An 18,319-nucleotide genomic window follows, 5' to 3' on the forward strand; every position below is an offset into this window, starting at 1 on the left:
TACTACTGAGCTACACCTCTAGTTCTTTTTTTTTTTTTTAATTATCACAAATACCATAAATTAGCTTAGGCATGTCTACGTGGCATTCCGCACTTCACAACCCTGTGCAGCCTGCCCCACTTTCTCTGAGACTGGAATGTAGTCTTCATGTAGTGCTGACCCCCACCACCCGCCCCAGCTCCGGTCTTTTCCTATTCTTTGCCTCTGTGGCTGTCAGGACTCTAAGGATCTCAGGGAAATGGGGTCCCACAATACTCTTCCAGACAACCCAACATGCTGCACCTGGGTCTGTCATCTCTGCTAGCCCTGACCCCCCCAGAGCTGACAGACTGGGAGGGACAGCATTTTACACTGTTGCTTCTGCTAAGGAAGCAGGGCACCAGAGCCCCTGAATATAAAAGGGGAAGGTGATCTTGGACAGGCCTAAGTCTCAGGGTCAGGGCTGATCTGGGAAGAGCCAGGAGAGTGGTCTCCATGGAAACCCCTCCCCCAACCTGCCCATGGACCCTCACCTGGCCCCAGAGCCAGGTTTGATCTGATTACTTTATTAGTACTTTTTCTTTTCCTTTCTAAAAATTACTTCTGTGTGTGCATATGTGTGTGCACGCACACGTGTGCATATGTGTGTACATGAATGGGTGTGTGTGCAAGTATGTGAGTGTGCTTGTGTGTGCAGGTGCACGCAACGACACAGGTGTGGCCGAGGAAAAGTCCTCTCCTTTCGCCACGTTTGAAACAAAGTTCGTGTTCACCACTGTGCACTCCGGTCTAGCAGGCCTGTGAGTGCCCAGGGAGTCTCCTGCCTCCTCCCATCTTACCACGGGAGCTCTGGGATGACAAACACATGCTACCATGCCCATCTTTTCCACACAGGGTCTGGGGGTCTGAACTCAAGTCCTCCCGCTGTCTCTGCAAGTGTCTTACCCACCGAGCCATCTCATCCCTGCATCCTATCCCTGCTCTCCGTGTGCATGTACCCAACAAACAGCAGCTTCTGGCTTTTTCTAGGACATACATTTGTGCCCCAGGCACAGCCATGAGAACGAAGGAGCCAGCTCGGGCAGGGATGATGGCCATGCCTGTGATTAACCAGGTCAGAGAGCACCACGAGTGTGTGTGTGTGGGGGGGGGGTCCACACAAGCTGTGTTCTGCTGGAGGCCAGGATTTTGGAATGTGGAGAGAGGCCATGGGCTGGAGTCAAGAATGGCTGTGGGGCCGGCAGCCTGCTCTCAGGGGAACAGAACCAAACAGAAGGACAGCTCAGGCTCTTCTATCCAGAAGGCTCATCAAAACCACTCAGGGACCGTTAACTGACAACAAACAAGATTTCTTCTCAGAGAAGATGAGGTCAGGCAAACACAGGAATTAAATCACATCACCACTGAGCCCACATGGGTGCTGGGGCAGCTCAATTGCTGTTCTAATGACAGGGAGTCGATGAGGCATGTGCTGTGGTTTGGAGGTGGCACCACCTGCCACCAGGCCTGCGGGGGGAGTCACCTTAGGTGTGGTGGCCAATACTTCTGTTTTGTGGGGAAAAGTCTGGAGGGCTAAGACCAGGGACACCAAGCTGGGCTGGGATTAGCCAGGGTGCCCAAGAGTCCCTAACACCTTTGCTGTCCTCGAGGGGTGACATACAGTAGTCAGTTACTGTGGATCTGCTGTCTGACGTGGGTTTGAATCCTGCCCCATCACTACCTTACAATCTCTAGACTCCTGGCTGAGTCACACTGTCAGCTGCCCGTGTGCCCAACTGGGGTCAGCGAGCGTGGGAAGATGCCAGCACAGTCAGTGTGTGACGGCCAGCAGAAACAATGACTGACGCGTCCCCCAGCACGTGCGGACCCCAGTTTACACAGTGAGTGGCCAGCTGCAGGGACAGAACTGTTCTGGTCTCCAGTGCCGTCGGGCCTCCAAACTCTCTGCCAGTTGCTGTCAGGGACCAACCATGAGGCTCAGACTGGAAAGACTGTTTCCCTTCTGGGCAGGTTGAGGTGGGTCCATCCAGTTGTCTGACACTCCCACCTCTGGCTATAAAAAGACATTTGGGGTCCTTTCCCTAGGCATTTCCCAGTCCAGAGGCTGAGCTAGACCGTCTACCCTCAACACTGATGTACCCTGAGGCCACAGCGCACCCCCAGTGCACACTCCTCCTGCGGGGCCCTGTTCCCTGTGTCCTACACGCCCCGCCTCCTTTCACTGTTGTTCCACTTTGGAAATCCTGCCGTGTAAACGCAGACCGGCAGCCTCCGCCACAGTGTGCTTGAGCCCTGGGTGTGGAGGGGATGGGGGCACTGGCTGCAGGCCTCTCCCACATTGGCTCCATAGCTACTGCTCAAGCCTCCACCCTACATGGGAGCTGCTTCAGATAGGACAGCAGTCATATGACCCTGATGCACACCATGACCCCTGGGAAGGAGTTCCAGAGCTTGAAGACCCAAGTGTCGAATGAATGTAACCAAGCTTCCACAAAGACACCATACTGGTCACGACCCCCTTCTCTTTAACAAGCGAATTAGGGCGGTGGCTAGGAGACAAAAAGTTGTATCCCCAACTGACTGACAGAGTGGATTGGGAGAGTGGGTAGAGAGGTGGATGGGCAGATGTGTGGATGGATGCATATAGATACAGGTATGAGTGTGTGGGTGGGTGGATGGTGGGCATGTGGATGGGTGGATGGATGTGTGAACAGGTGGGTGGGTGTATGGATACTGGATGTTTAGATGGGTGGTTGGATGTGTGGGTGGGTGGAATGGTGGGTGGTGGGTGCATAGATGGGTGGGTGGATATCAGCTATGTAGATGGATAGGTGAGTGATGGACATACCACTAAATATTTCACTCTGTTCTTGACAACTGCCATGTGGATATTTGGGGCCACCCTTTGGATTCCTAGACATACAACCCTTTTGTCATTAGGGCCAAGACAGAAGTGAAGCTAGGCCCTGACTCAGGCAGGATCATGATGTCTGTCACGTAAGGCAGGGCTCCGAGGCTCACTGTACTCCACTGCAATTGGCAAGCCTCCTGGGTCAGAGGGACACCCAGCCCTTGGACACAGATGTGTTCTCAGCCAGACCTGGAGTGGAAGGCGGGAGACACAAGAATGGGACCTTGAAGTCCTTAAAAGCCCTGGTGGCTGCCTGCTCTGCCCGTCCCCAGGGTCATATCTGAGCACAACCACATCGCCCTTCACCTTTCGAGGACGATCGATCTGCTGAGTCAGCCCCTCCCCAAGTCCTGAACTACATGACCCCAGGTGTAGACGCGCGGAAATGCTGCCTGCCCAGGACAAATGTGAGCTCTGTCCTCGCTCGCGGAGTGCCTGTGGGCAAGCGAGAACCTTCACAATCCCTCAGCCTCATAATGAAGAAAAGGGAGCTCAACTAAACTGAGCATGTGAGTTTGTGCAGGAGAATTTCTGACAAAGCTGCCCGACGCGCAGTCAGGGCTACGTCGCACCACAGATCACATTTTGCTATGTTGAGCCCTGCCTCTTCTCAGGGTCAGGGCGAAGCTGTACTTCCTCTATATGGCTGCTTCTGCCCAAGAGAGGGACAGTGGTGGCCATCTCCTAAGTGGGTGGTGAACAGCTCCCACCCAGCCAGGATGGGATTCTGGGGCACAGCTGGCAGCTCAGACGAGCACAGACGGACCTTGTGACCCAGCAACTCGGCCCCTAGCTTCTACATAAACGTTCCCAGTAACTGTCTTTGTCCATTTTCAGTTGCTATAACAAAATACTTGAGCCCAAGTATCACAATGGATAGATGTTTCTGTGGCTCATGGCTCTGGAGGCTGGGAAGTCCGGTGGCACCCAGCCAGCATCTGCTCACTCAACATTTGGTGAGACTGTGCTGGGTCACTGTGTGGTGTGGCAGAGCACGTGTGACAGTTTGGATCTTTCTTCCTTTTACACAAAGCCACAGAGGTCATCACGGGGCTCTCAGGACCTAATGATCTTATCTAACCCTAAAGAACTCCCTGTTTCCGCATAGCATCAGCATGTGTGCACGTGTGTGTCACCTTCCTCATTGTTGTGAACAAATACTGGACAAGAAGAAACTCCTGGGAGGAGAGATTTATTCTGGTTCATGGTTTGAAGTGATACTGTTCGTTACAGTGGGGAGGCTTGGCAGTGGGCAGCTCTGGGGAGCCTGGAGGGCATAGCAGCTGCCCACTTCATATCCCAGCTAACCAGGGTGCAGAGCTGGACCTCACGTCTCAGCTGACCAGGAGGCAGAGCTGGCCTGGGAAGTGGGGTTGGGATGTAACCCTCAGATTCCAGTCTCAAGCAACGCTTTAACTGAGTCTCTACCTCCTGATGACTCTGTGACTTCCTTAAACAGCACCACCAGGTCGGGACCAAGTGTTCAATCACATGAGTCTGGGGGCATTTCATCACATGTGGGATTTCACATCCAATCTAAAATAATATAAATTTGAGGACCATGTTTCTGACACAGGAATTCTTTTGTTTGCTTGCTTGTGCATGTGTATGGTCTATGAACACGTGTGTGTGTGTGTGTGTGTATGTGTGTGTGTGTGTGTGTGTGCATGCCTAGGCCAGAGGAAGATATCAGGTGTCCTGCTCTAACACTCACTACGTTGAGACAGGGTCCCTCACTCTAGAGCTAGGCTAGAGGCAAGCCAACCCCAGCAATGACCCCATCTCTGTCCCTCCCCAGCGTTGGGGTTACAGGTACATGTATAGCCACACCCAGCGTTTCACTTGGATGCTGGGATCCAAACTCGGGTTCGCATGCTTCCTCAGCAAGCACTCTCACCCACCGAGCCATCTCCCCAGCCTCCAGCATACAAACTTTCAGGGGAAGCTACAAACCACAGCAGCCACATCATGCACAGAAGCCAGAGGGTGGAAACAGCCAGAGTTCAGAGTTCCTAAAAGATGAAGAGCTCCTTGATGTGGTGGCCATGGACCTTATTCCCTCACAGAAGGCATGGAACAGCAGCATTTGCTACGGCACAGATGACACTAAGTGAAAGATGGAGCTGTCACAGTGTCTTTTCTGTTGCTGTGATAAAACGCTCTCACAGAAACAACCTCGGGAGAAAGGGTTTATTTTGGCCGTCACGGTGGGGGGGGCAGTGGTGGGCATTTCCTAGGAGCTGGAGGGAGCTGGTCACACTGCACCCACAGCCAGGAAGCAGAGAGCGGCAGATTCTTGCTGTCCCTTAGTTCACTGTCTCCATTTTCTATGGTCCAGGTTCCTCTACCCAGGGACTGGGCCCTTCCCACAGTTAAGATGGATCTTCTACAGAATGAACACAATCAAGATGATCACCCACAGGCAAGCCTAGAGGCCCCTCCCCTAGATGATTCTAGATCTGCTAAGGTGGCAATTTACACTGACGTCATGAAAAGTCACATACTGTCCCATTCCATTCATCAGAAATGCCCAGAACAGGAAGCCCCAGAAACAGAAAACAGAAAGTAGAGTTTACAGGGCTGGCAGGAAGATAGTGCTGGATAACAGGGACAGGATCTGCCTTTAGGATGATAGAAATGTTCTAGAAACAATTGTGAAGCCTTGTGAATGAAAATGCCACTGAGGGCTGGCAAGATGGCTCAGCGGGTAGTGGGACTTGATGTCGAGCCTGATGACCTGAGTTTGATCCCCATGATTTATGCAAGGAGAGGAGAGAAGCAGCTCCCACAAGTTTTCCTCTGATCTCCGCACATGTGCTGTGGTATGGGAACCCCTCCCATACATAAACGAAATAAAAATGTTCTAAAGTCTACTGAATTGTATACTTTAAGATGAGCCAAATAATTTTCATGGCATATATAATTTAATTTAATTTTTTTCAAGACAGGGTCTCACTATGTAGCCCTAGCTAGCCTAGAACTCACAGAGCTCTCTCTGCCTCCTGAGTGGTAGGATGAAAGGTGCACACCACCATGCCTGACACTTAATTAAAAAATGTATTTATGTGTCTCTGTGTGTATCTGTATGTGGGTTTGTGCATGTATGAGTGTAGTTGCCTGCTGAAGTCAGAAGACGGTATCAGATCACCTGGAGCCAGAGTTACAGGCAGTTGTGAACTTCCTGACCTGGGTGATGGGAACTGAACTCAGGGCCTCTGCAAGAGAAGTAAGTGTTCTAGACAGCTGAGATCTCTCTCCAACCCTGGCATCTACCTTTAAAAGAAAGGCAGAACCAAATGGGGAGGGAGTCTATATGCGTGCGACAGCCTGGGTTGCTGCCTGATACGAACAGAGCCATGGCCCTGGACTTCACCATGCTCCCATGGCCTCCCGTTCCTGCCTCCCACCTGTCTGCCTCCCTGGCTTTCCAAATTCTCCACTTTATTTATGGAAGACATGACTTACACAAGCCAAAATGAAAAAATACTAGTTGAAAACTCAGTCGCCAGTGAGAGTGGGGGTAGAATTTTTACAAAATCCTTAATATTTCAGAGGAGGAGCAACAGATGCTTCCAGAACTCCAAGAGCTGTGACAGGCATGGGGCAGAGCTGGACTCTGGGTTTGGGCTGGCTGTTTGTTGGTCTCTGGGATTCCTGGTGCTCTCTGGGTCAGAGACATCTGGCAGTTAAGGATTCCAAGGCCTCCCGATGACTTGACCAATTTGGCTGCTGTGTCATTTGTTTGATTGACTTACATTCTAGGACTGAGGTGACCCAGAACACACAGCAAAGACCAGCCTCTGGTGGACTTAGACTGTTGAAAGACATTGGCCATCAAATCCACCTGACTTACACGTGATAATGAAGAGATTAGACATGTCCTTAGCAGAGGTGTGTGGCTTGGTGAGGTTTACACCATTTAGGAAAGGCAGTCAGGAGAAATTTCCAAAAAGTAGACTAAGCAAAAAGGAGCCACCATAAGTATGATAGAGGGCATCCTGGGGGAGGGAAGGAGCACGAAGAGGGTTGTATTGTGGGACCATCCAGGTCACAAATCAAACTGAGGTCAAGTGATAGGCTAGACCACCAGAGGTTGGGACCTTAGGACCCTGTAGGCCAAGGCAAGGGTCAGGTTTTAGGACAGGCAATGTCTTATCTCCTTGCATCTGTGAGCCTTGCACAGACTAAGGAACCTGAGACAGTCCTCCACGACACAGGGAATGGGGAGGGTGACTAATCAGGACTAAATGTCTCAGCTGTCAAATCCCAGAGATCAGAGTGCTCAGTGGTTGGAGCCTGGTGACCAGCTGAGACTCTCAGCTCTACTACATGGAAGGTGTGTGCCCCAATTCTTTGAGAATTGAGGGTTGCTACCTGGTGAGGGTGAATGAAGTGTAGTGAGAGTGATACTGGAAACAGTCAGAATGGTGTTTGGGGGTAGGGTGCTGTCAGTCTAACAGCCTGTACATGGGAAAAGCAGAAACTCAAGACCCTGCACTGTGAGTCAGGCATCCACCAGGCCCTGGGCCACTCAGCACTGCCACGCTGGGCTAGGAATCAGCTTAGTCCTAGTAGCCTGCAGCATGAGGCTTCTGGTCAGCACAGGCAACTGTTACTGTCCTTCTTAGCTCAATACCATCCCCCATCCCCAGAACGAGGCTGGTTCTGCCCTAGTGATGCTCACAGTTTAGGAGACAGATACCTACCTGTCCTGTCTGGCCAGCCCATGGTGGGTCCCATAGGGAGACTCTGCCCTGGAGCGTGGGCGTGCTTGGCCTGGCTGAGCAGTGTCTGACCTTCCCATGGCCCCAAACAAGAACAATAATGGCTTCCATTGCACCCAGCATCAGCCACTCCAACTCTGAGCATGATGACTATCCTTTGGGGGGTCCTGCTCTCACCTCATCCCTCCAGCGCAGTATGGCCCAGAACCACAGTATCTCACAGAACCCTGCATCCTACCCCCAGGGAACCAAGTAGAGTAGATGTGTACAGATGCCAGTTAACAGGACTGAGGTTCCTGGCTGTGGGGCCGGGGGGGGGGGAGGGGATGGTGGATTTGTCAGTGAATGGTCAATCTCATGGTACTAAAGTGTGAAGGCTATCTCAGGAATCCCACAGCCACACACGGTGACTTTCTATACCCCATCTCAACGTTAATGTTGATGTGTGTATACGCTAATTCCCAGGGCTGACAAACCCCATCAGTTAGAGATCCAACAGGGTATCTGTACCAGGCCTTTCCTTCAGTTCATTTACCACCCTAACCACTTGGATCATAAAACTCCCCACAGAAGGGCACTGCAGACAGGGACAAATCAACGCTAATAAGGAGACTGCCAAGTGCTCTGTGATGAAGAGTGATTGGATGGGTTCTCCTTCCAGGGAGAACCCACGGGTACCACAGAGAACCCTGTGCCAGAACTTTCCAACCTGGAGATGTTCACCTGCCTCCTTCAGACCTCATCTTGTGTAGCCTGGGGCTGGGCAGATACTGCCCTGAGTACAGATAGATGGCTACAGGATGCATCTCCATGACTCATGATTTAGCCAGGACACTGACCAGACACAGAGACAAGCTTTGCAGGCTGCCAAGATTCAAACCTCCCATAGGGTCCCAGGCTGACAGCTCTGTGCCAGGCCTTTCCTGTCAGTCTTATTATCAGCAAGATGGCAAGGCCTGCTTTGCAGGGATGACCATCACTGAACACGTTCCAAGACCTCTTCTATGTGCCAGGTGCTGTGCCGGTGGCTTGTCTGACCCACAGAGAGAGACAATGTATGAGAGAAACGGATGGTAAGCCAACCACCCAACACCGGAGATGATTCTAATGGTGACTGAAGCTCACGGCATGAGCGCAGGAGTCAGGAGCAGCCAGATGGTCCTGGAAAGACATGTTTTGGAGTTTGGCACGTGAGCTGAGACCTTAGCAACAAGCGAAGGCGGACACAAAGCACAGGACACCACAGATGCTTCGCCACGCCAGTTCCTTCACACATCCTCACAGAAGAGATAGCTCTACCAAGTAGATGAGCCCTGTCACAAACTAATGAGCCTACTTGCCTCAACAAACCAAGGGTATGGGGCGGTGGAGGGGGCGGTGGAAGATGCAGGGAAGGAGGGAGGGGATTTGCCTAAGCAGGTAGACCTAGGTTCAGCGCGGAGAGAGGCAAAGCCCTGGGGAGTTTCAGTACCACGGACAGAGCTGGTTAGCGCAGTGTTTCGGAACCTTGGACAGAGCTACTATCTGGGAGCCCTTTGATGTTTCCCTGCATCCTCTGCATCACCCGCCAGCCCTGACCAGCCACACACAGCTTCATCTACTCGGCCAGACGGTCCCAGCCCACCCTGTGCCAGTTTTGGCCATCCTCAGCAGCACTACACCCTGCCATTCCCTGAATCCTTCCTGAATATCACCGACTGTCTTAGCTTCTGCTCCAGCCCTGCCTCTGCCACACCACTGTGGAAAGCCTTCTTACCGAGCTTGCTGACAACACTGCATCATTGAGAATCTTGGCACTCCATCATACTCTTTTTAAAAAAATATTTTATTATTTTTATTTTATTTTATTTTATTGTCTTTTTGAAGCAGGGTCTCCCTGTAGCCCCAGCTGTCCTGGAACTCACTATGTGGACCAGGCTGGCCTTGAACTCACAGAGATCCGCTTGCCTCTGCCTCCCGAGTGCTGGGTCTACAGGCGTGCGCCACCATGGCTTTTATTATTTTTATTTTATGTGTATGTGTGTGTCACCTGCATGTAAGCGCACCTGTGTTGTGCAATGCCTGCGGAGGACAGAAGAGGCTGTCGGATTCCCTGGAACTGGAGTTATGGACAGTTGTTGGCTGCCATGTGGGTGCTGGGATTTGAACCTGGATCTTCTGCAAGAGCAATCATTGCTCTTAACTGCTGAGCCATCTCTCCAGCCCCCATACTCTGGTTCTTATCCCCTTTGCAGACTGTGAGCTCCCTGAGAAACTGTCTGCTTTTTATTTTTCTTCCAGCCCAGAACTTGCTGGGCACTCATCTGCTGAAGAAATGAATGAGCTTCTAAAAGTTAGCTTGCCATGATTACCATTTGCTGAGAGTTTATGATGCCAGTAGCCAAGCTCTGTGAACTTCACACGCATCTTTATTTATGGGTAAGAAACTGAGGCTGTGAACTGAGTGATGTGCCCGAGCTCATGCAGCCAAGAGGAGGCAGAGCCTGGACCCAAACCTGGGTTGGCTGCACAGCCCGTGCCCTTGACCATGGCTCCTCTCCGTCTCTCTCCAACCCAATGCACCACCATCTGCCAGTCCCACGGAGTCTGAGCACAGCAGCCGTGATCCCCTGAAGTGATTCTGAATCTTTTTTTAGATTGAAATTGAAATCACTGATGCTTCAAATTAGAACCCCACAACGAACAAGCCAAGACTTCAGATCTGCCACAGAGAAGCAACCCGCATCCACCTTCTCGGCAGGATTCCTCTACTGCTCTTGAGCCTGAACCACCTGTTCCCAGTCAATATGGAGGATAAGGGAACAATTCCCCAGGTACACAGAGAAAGAACTTGGCTTCCCAGATGCCCAGGACTCGATTCAGAGGACTTGGCTTCTAAAGACACTGAAGCTTGAAGCCTTGGGGATCTGACTCCAATGGCTGTGGTCCTTGAAAGGCAAAGATTTCCAATGCTCTGAGCCTCTGTGGGCAGACCCCAATGGCATAGTCAAAAGTTACAGATCTGTGGGAGCAGGAACACTCCACACTCTGAGGAGGGGACTCTGACAGCCACTGTTCATTGTTCATCTTGGATGTGAAGCCAACAGAATGTTGGTTCTGACAACCCACGCACTAACACAACACCAGGTCAGAAATCCAGCCCTGGTCCCTGCTAACGTCAGCTGGTGTCCTGCCTGTCTTGGTTATGTAATTGAAAATTCCCTGGATGCCATCTGAATCAGATATAAAAATTTGGGAAGGGCAGAGAGGATAGAATTCCTAGATTGGCTATTGAGTTCATCCGTGGGACATGTGAGCATCTTTGGGGGTATACCAAGTGACGAGATAGAAAGGGAGGTGTGAGCTGTGAGGTGAAGCTTTCATCTGGACCAGAGGGATGCTGGTATTGAGGAAGCCACAGAAGGCTTGGATCTCAACCCTGGGATTTGTCCCTAGAGTACAGAACAGGCTCCGTGAATGGAAACGCCAAGATTATCTGAAAGCCAGGCCTGTGCCAAGTCAGGACTGTGCAGGCTGGTGAGCACTCTGGGAACAGAGGGCTAAGCCAAGTCTGCCTGCCAGGGATATCAGTGGCCTGGTGGAGGGCAGAGCAGGGGCCTGTATTGCCTGACATCCCTCCAAGGAGAGGCTGCAGCTAGTGCATTATCAGATGTAAGCGCCTGGCCTGTGTGCTGGGTGCTTGGTGGTGTGGTCCAGTACTGTGCATGCCTCAAGTAGCAATGCTAATTAATGACCACCTGCCGTCGTTATAACTTATTTGTTCAACTAATGTTCCCCATTTTCCTGTTCTGAGTCAGGCATTGTTAATCATGGGGAAGGACAAGACAATCACCAGCAGATACTGGCAGATGCTGGCTCTGTGCCCAGTGCCTCTGACGCAGTCTTCCTGCAAGAGCTCAGGGTAGCATGAAGCTTATCTCAGGTGACTTGACATCCCCATTACCACTGAGACTACGTGCATGTGAATAACGTTCCTAGTGGACAACTTGGTCTTTCCTGTCTTGTCCCAGTCACGCTGGGGGACGTGGCCTTGGGGGACACCTAGGCTGCCATCACTCCAGCTGAGCTTGAAGTAATGACTTGGAGCACATGTTCCATCTCACAAGTACCTGCCTAAGAAACCTTTCACGATGTACTCAAATGGTCTCCGAGGAAAACACCGGGGTATCCTTCGCTTCAACACAAACTGAGATTATAAAAAAAAAGGTTCCAGGCATCTCTAGCACAAGTATTTAGTATGAGGAAAGGTAATTAATGATCTGTGGTGTGGCTGTTGGAGGATGAAGGATATGAATGCCAGCTTTAATTGCAAGGGAAAAACCTATTTAGGAAATTAACACAAAAAAACGAGATAGGGTACTTCAGGGCTAAGAAAACAATCACAAAAACCATAGGAGACCTCACAGTCCAGCACCGGTTGGCTGACTGGCTAGGGATGGCCCTGGGGAAGTAACTCACACCTAGAAATCCTTCTGAAACAACCCTACCTTGACCTAGGAGGCCCAACACGACTCCACTGTGCCAGTGACCTTCTAAGAAATATTCTTCTATTTACAAAGTTAATAATCACCAAATCCCCCCCCCCCCAGACACTGCAGGACGGTTGAGACACAGGAAGGAAGAAGAGGGGGCCTATCTCACCATGCAGGGGAGAACACAGGCCTTCGTTCTCCCTGCCTGTCGACCATATTAGGCAGATAATTTTTATTCCTCCTCGCTCGATAAACAGAGCAGCATCATTTCCCTTGGGCAATGGGGACTCCTTGTAGGGATCTGTGTAATGTTCTCTTACGAATCCACAACAGGTGCTGGCTGTCCTGTAAGCATTTCCTGACCGTCTCCCTTCCCCATTCTCTATTATTACGTTATTTGTTGTTCTATAAGTGCTGCCTGTTTTCTATACAGTTCCCCGAGGATGGACTCCTAGATGTGAAATTATGCAGTCGGCTTCCTGCTCACTGGTACGTCTGTCAGGTTCATCTTGACAGAGTTTCCAGCAATTGATTCTTTGCCCTAGCAGCACAAGTGTGTTGTCAGCAACAGGCGTCGGAATTCTAAAAAGTGACTGCTGATTTGAAAATAAAAATGGGCACCCGCCCTTTGTCCCTCTTCCTGCCCTGTGTACACGTGGAGGCGAATCATGCAGTCTCAGGAATCACAGCTCTGAGAGCTAGGCCTGAGGACACCCAGCCAGGCAGCCTGGGCGGAGCTGAGAGACCTCTCTGTACTTCAGCGTCCTCACCTCCAGAAGGGCTAGGACTACAGATGTCATTTTTAGGATTCCTGAGGGCATGGGGGGAGAGGGGTATAGCAACTGGCAGACACAGCTTGAGGCAGTAAGTAAGAATGCCAGCCTTCGATGGGACTTATGGCAAATGCTGTTTGCCCTCTGGATGTTTACTGATGAGCTGTCTTATGGACCACTTGTGAGATACTGAGTACTTGAGTTCAAGAAATAAAACTTAAACCAGGTGTGATAGCGCACGCCTTTAGTCCCAGCACCTGGGAGGCAGAGGTGAGTAGATCTCTGTGAGATCAAGGCCAGCCTGGTCTACATAGTGAGTTCCAGGCTACCTGGGACCAAGACAAACTAAACAAAACAAAACAAAACCTCACAAAATCACTTGTCCAGGAGCAGGGCCTGTGGGCAACACCACCTTGATCCTAAGGACAGGAGAGGTTTGTGCTTCTCTGTGGGCAAAGGATTTGCTGGAGACACCAAGCTAAGAGGATCAAACAGTACCTAGCTGGCCACTGTCCTGTATGCCCTCAGAGACCCTGTGGTATTGTTGGAGCTTTCTTTCGTGTACATGCTTGTGCAAGTTGGAGTCAGGGATTGATGATTGATGTCAGTATCTTCCTTTCTACCTTACTTATTAAAACATGGTCTCTCGTTGATCCCAGAGCTCACCAATTTGGTTAGAATGGCTGGCCAGTTACCCCAAGGATTCTCCTATCTCTGTCTCTCCAGTGTTGGGATTACAGGTGTACACCTCTACAGTCTAATTTTTTTCTTTTCTTTTTTTTTTCTTTTTTTTTTGAGACAGGGTCTCATTATGTAGTCCTGGCTGGCCTGGAACTCAATACATAGGCTAGGCTGGCCTTGAACTCACAGAGATTCACTGGCCCCTGCCTCCTGAACGATGGGATTAAAGGTATGTGCTACCACCCCCAGCTGCACCCCACTTTTTCTGTGGGTGCTAGGGATCTGAACTGAGGTTCTCACGTTTGGGTTATAATCACTTTACCAACAGAATCACCTCCCCAGTCCCTCATAGTTTTCTACAAACATGGTGTCCGAGCTCCCGTCCATGGTTCTGATCCAGCAGGTGTGGGCTGGGACCAGGCCTGGTGTCACTAGCAGGCCCTTTCTGGTGACTGAGTGCCAGCCAGGTCTCACATGACAAGTCTGAGAGCCTGAAGAACACCCCAGTGACAGCTGACTCCTCTCATCCTCACCGTCCTCCCGCAGCTGTCCATGAGCCATCCTCATCTTTCTACAACTCATCAAAGATTGTGGACACGACCTCTGAGCTCTCTGGAGCCACCTCATGGCCTAACCATGATAATCTCAAAGCAGATTGTTCTTGAAGCTGATGGCCTCAGCTCTCTGACACCCCTGTCACTGTGAAACCAGCCCCATTGTACACCTGGCTTCCAGTGTCCCAGAGGGACCTGGTCATTCTCATTTGTGTATACTGGAGTCCCCAACCTTTTGACCACTCTTCAGAGATAACACATTCCCCTGACCCTTCCATGTCCTCTGAAGGCCTTCCCAGCCACCAGCCACTGGCCCTGGGCCAGCCGTCATGTATCTAACAGGGAAAGCTTGGGGACACTGTTATTGGGGTTCTCATATAGGAGCTAACCTGAAGGCCATCAGCTCTCTGGAGCCAAGGCTCCATTCCCACAAACTCTACCAAACAGACCAAAAGTACTAGAAATAAATACTGGCTTGTACTAAGCACATCCAGATGTCTTGCCCTGTCCTGATTCCCTGAGCGACGCAGTCTGACAACCAGTGGTGAAGCTTTTACATTGTATTAGGTGTATTAGAAACCACCAAGGGCTGGCTTTAAGTTCACAGAGGAGTTGTGTGCTTTATATGTAAACACTAGGACATTTCCTATAAGGGACTGGAACATTTTCCAAAGTTGGTACCGTGGGGTTTGCAGCCAAGACCCTGGGGTCAGTGATGGATGATGATGTGGGTCACAGAGCCACTATAATCGGATGTCCTCACACATGGGGCACACTTGCCCCTTGCCTGTCACTGAGATGACCCTGTAGACGTCTTGTCAGCTCTGACTTCAAGATAGTTATTGATGGGGCCAGTGAGATGGCTCAGCGGGTAAAAACACTTGCCAGCAAATCCAAGGACCTGGGTTTAATTCCTGGAGTCCACATGGTAGAAGGAGAGAACTGACTCTGGCAAGTTCGAACCTCCACATTTGCATTTGCACGCACACACACATATGCATACCTACACATAATCAATCAATCATCAATGTAGAAAATTAAATGACAGTTGTTGACAGGGCATTTACATCAAGCTTATGATTGTGGTGGGAAAAAGTATGGTCCACAGGAAAGAACCACAAAACAGCTACAGAAAAGGCTCCTCAATTCTTTATCAAAGACACACCAGACAGCAGAGACGCAACAGAATCCTGTGTGGAAGCCCTTCATTATGGGGCCCAGCACCAGGCAGGGCAGCCATGTCAGGGCATCTGACTGAGTTAAAGGAGGAACTGAGCTCTGTGGACGCCCAAGTTGTTAAAAGTCAACACTTGCTTCTAAAATGGCCCCTTGGTCCCAAGGTTCAAACCGCAGCATGTAATTTTAGAGAGAAAATAAGTCTGACATACTTTGCAGGTTTTTTCAAATGGGGGAGCAGAGGCTTGCCAGATGTCACAAGGGGATAAGAACCACGTGCTGGCACTTTGGTTGGCTTTGACCACAGAGACCCCATACTTCACGGAGCGCTCCGAAACCCCGCTGGCTCCAGGGACAGCTTCACTCCACATGAAAAATTCATAAGGGAATTAATGAGGCTGTTTAAGAACAATCCCTCAAAAGTCGACAATATACAGACACTGTCCACTGGGAAGAACAAGCCTGTGTCAGGCCATAAATGATTTTAATATCCCAATGGTAAAAGCCAGCAGCTAAGGTAACAACCCAACAGGGAGGTTCAGACTTAAATCCAAGCACCTAACATGGAGAAATTCCAAGTTCTACCCCAGGCAGCCTGGGAAAGCTGGTACCGCCCCCCCCTCAGCCCCATGAGTGCCTGACTATGGTAAGCAGTCTTATAGGACCATGGCTCCTCAGTCTTATAGGAGCCAGTCCTCCCCAAGCCACGTGAAATATCACAGTCCCACACTGACAGGCCTGGGGGCCAAGCCAGGCAATCCCAGAACCTTGAAACTGAGAAGTCAGACTGGAACAAACAGGCAAATGGACTTGTATATCCATTCAGGGGTTAAAAGCACTGTCAGGACCTCTGCTAACCCAGAGTCAGGAAAGCGCTGCCCCAGGCACATGCACCTTGGAGGGCCAGGCTCCCTTTGTTGACTAGTTTATCATCGAAAACAGTCAAACGAGCTGAACATCAGGGGTACGCTTCCATCTGCAGCCCTCATGTATTATTGAAAACCAGGAGCCGGCACAAGCCTACCCCAGCCTCCTGGAGCCCCTTCTCTGCCATGCACACACAGACACCCACACACCACTCAGAGCCCCGGTCCCACCTCCCGGCCCCCAGGCCACGCCCCCTCTGTCTCTAGTCTTTCTCACACACAGGAAGAGTGCTTACATCACAACCGCATCCTACAGAAGATGATTCAACCCAGTCTGCATTTCTAGGAGGGTTACAAACCCTGAGAGCTGCAGCAGGCTCTAGCTCCTCGGGTCGGTCTGGGTCGGGATGAGCTTGCCACAGTTCAACACATGGGAGTCTGAATTAGCTCCTATCTCACTCAAACCAGGTTCTGGTCAGTCTAGAATAATTTAATACACCATTCTCGGCAACAAGACACTTGGAATGAGTTAAAGTGTCTTTCCCTCTTGACCTGGCTCCCTCTCCCTGAACAGTTGGGGAGATTCCCATTACCTCTTACAGTCTGGGGACCCTCTAGAGAGATGGGAGCAAAGCCACAGGTGGAACCCAGCATGGGTTGCTGGGGTGTGACTCTGAGCAGTAGCTTTGAGTGGCCATCCCACTGAGACGGGAGGGTCTCCTCTTTTACAGAATGAACATGTGTCAAGGTGACCCAGGAGGCGGAGCCACCATTGGCCAGCAGGAAACACCTATCACCTCCAGCTTCGTATGGATTTCTGAAGCACGTGACGCAGAGCTCAGGGTGAACACTGGGAAACAAAAACTCCTGCCTGACAAGGCCCTTTTGAGTCTATAAGCTCTTTAAAAAAGTCATCTTCCCAACCTACCACCATGTTCTCTCATTCACCCTCTTCCCAAAGAGTAACACGTTCCTTCGCACAGCAAGATCAAAAATGACACCTAACCCTGCAAAGAGGCAGGGTGCTCCGAGGGGCTGGGATTTGACTACCTCACACGTACCAACGCATGAACTGTAGACAGAGTTCACGGTCATTGCTGCTCGCTCACAGGCGGAAGCTGCCCTGCTTTGGGGCACTGGCAAAAGCTAGTTTTCAAAGCATCCGGACAGACCTCACCAGCTCCTCTGTATCTACTCCAGCCCCTCATGCTAGATGCTCTTTGGTCCTTAAACACTGTCATCCATGCAAGGACTGCAGACCAACCAACTCTCTGCTACCCATGATACACTTCAAGCCGGCCAATACCACACAGTCTTGCCGACTTGCCCTTGGGACCCAGGAGTGGGCAAGGACTCCCCTCCATGCTTATCTGTAGAGTCACACTTAGGTCACCCACAGATCCGCATGGAGCCCCAACATCATGACAACATGCCCTCTATCTTCCACTTGAAGATCAATGGCCAAGTTCCATATACACTTTCTCCTTCCAAAGAAAAAACGCAGAGGTTCAGAAACACCAGGGACCAAGGAAGCAGCATCCACAGAGGGTGGGCCCACCCACAGAGGGTGGGCCCACCCACCCAGAGAACGCAAGTCAGGATACCTAAGCCACCTAGATCCATCCTCACGCTTCCAACCACAACCTTCTCCCCACGAGAGTCAGCGCTCTCCCCAAGCAGGACGATGCAAACACCTACGCCCTACCTCGATCAAGAAGTCCCCAGTCCTTAGTCCGGCTTGCCATGCTACTCCACCTTCATCCACTGACTCCAGGTACTGCAGGGCTGGGAAAGCCGGTGTGGGCGTGAACTCCTCAATGGGGGTGTCGGCTGGGAAAGCAAAGAATTCTTGGTTAGGAGCACGGGAGACGTTTTCCAAGCTGCTCATCCCATATCCCTGTGGGACCCTGGGAAGAAGAGGATCAGCACATCTCCCACTGGGAGGCAGTGGTCCCAGTCAGGTCTCCTCAGGGAAGGGCTGCTGCTCTAGTACGTTCACACTAGTACCAAGAGAGGCCATGAAACCTAGTGCAGGCTGCTACCATCATGCCTCTTGGCCTCTCTGTTGAAACTGTGGAATAAAGTGCTCTGTGGCACATGTCTACACGCCTGTCATTTTCTTTAAAGGCATCAGTGACTAAACATTTTCAGTTCTAAAAACGGAAAAGTCCCTCCCCTACCAC

At 50.9% G+C, this 18,319-nt stretch overlaps 1 protein-coding gene across 2 annotated transcripts in view; it reads right to left on the reverse strand.

Annotated features, from left to right (window-relative positions):
* Shank2 (SH3 and multiple ankyrin repeat domains 2) overlaps positions 1 to 18,319 on the reverse strand; it is a 523,081-nt gene that overhangs the window by 122,803 nt on the left and 381,959 nt on the right. For both annotated transcript variants that reach the window (XM_029557122.1, XM_008854979.3), the window contains one exon: positions 17,842 to 17,966. In XM_029557122.1, the coding sequence (XP_029412982.1) occupies positions 17,842 to 17,966 (125 nt within the window). The remainder of the gene's footprint in view (positions 1 to 17,841; positions 17,967 to 18,319) is intronic.

This window comes from Nannospalax galili, unplaced genomic scaffold (assembly GCF_000622305.1).
Source record: "Nannospalax galili isolate Female #2095 unplaced genomic scaffold, S.galili_v1.0 scaffold1307, whole genome shotgun sequence".
Classification (NCBI taxonomy): Eukaryota; Metazoa; Chordata; class Mammalia; order Rodentia; family Spalacidae; genus Nannospalax; species Nannospalax galili.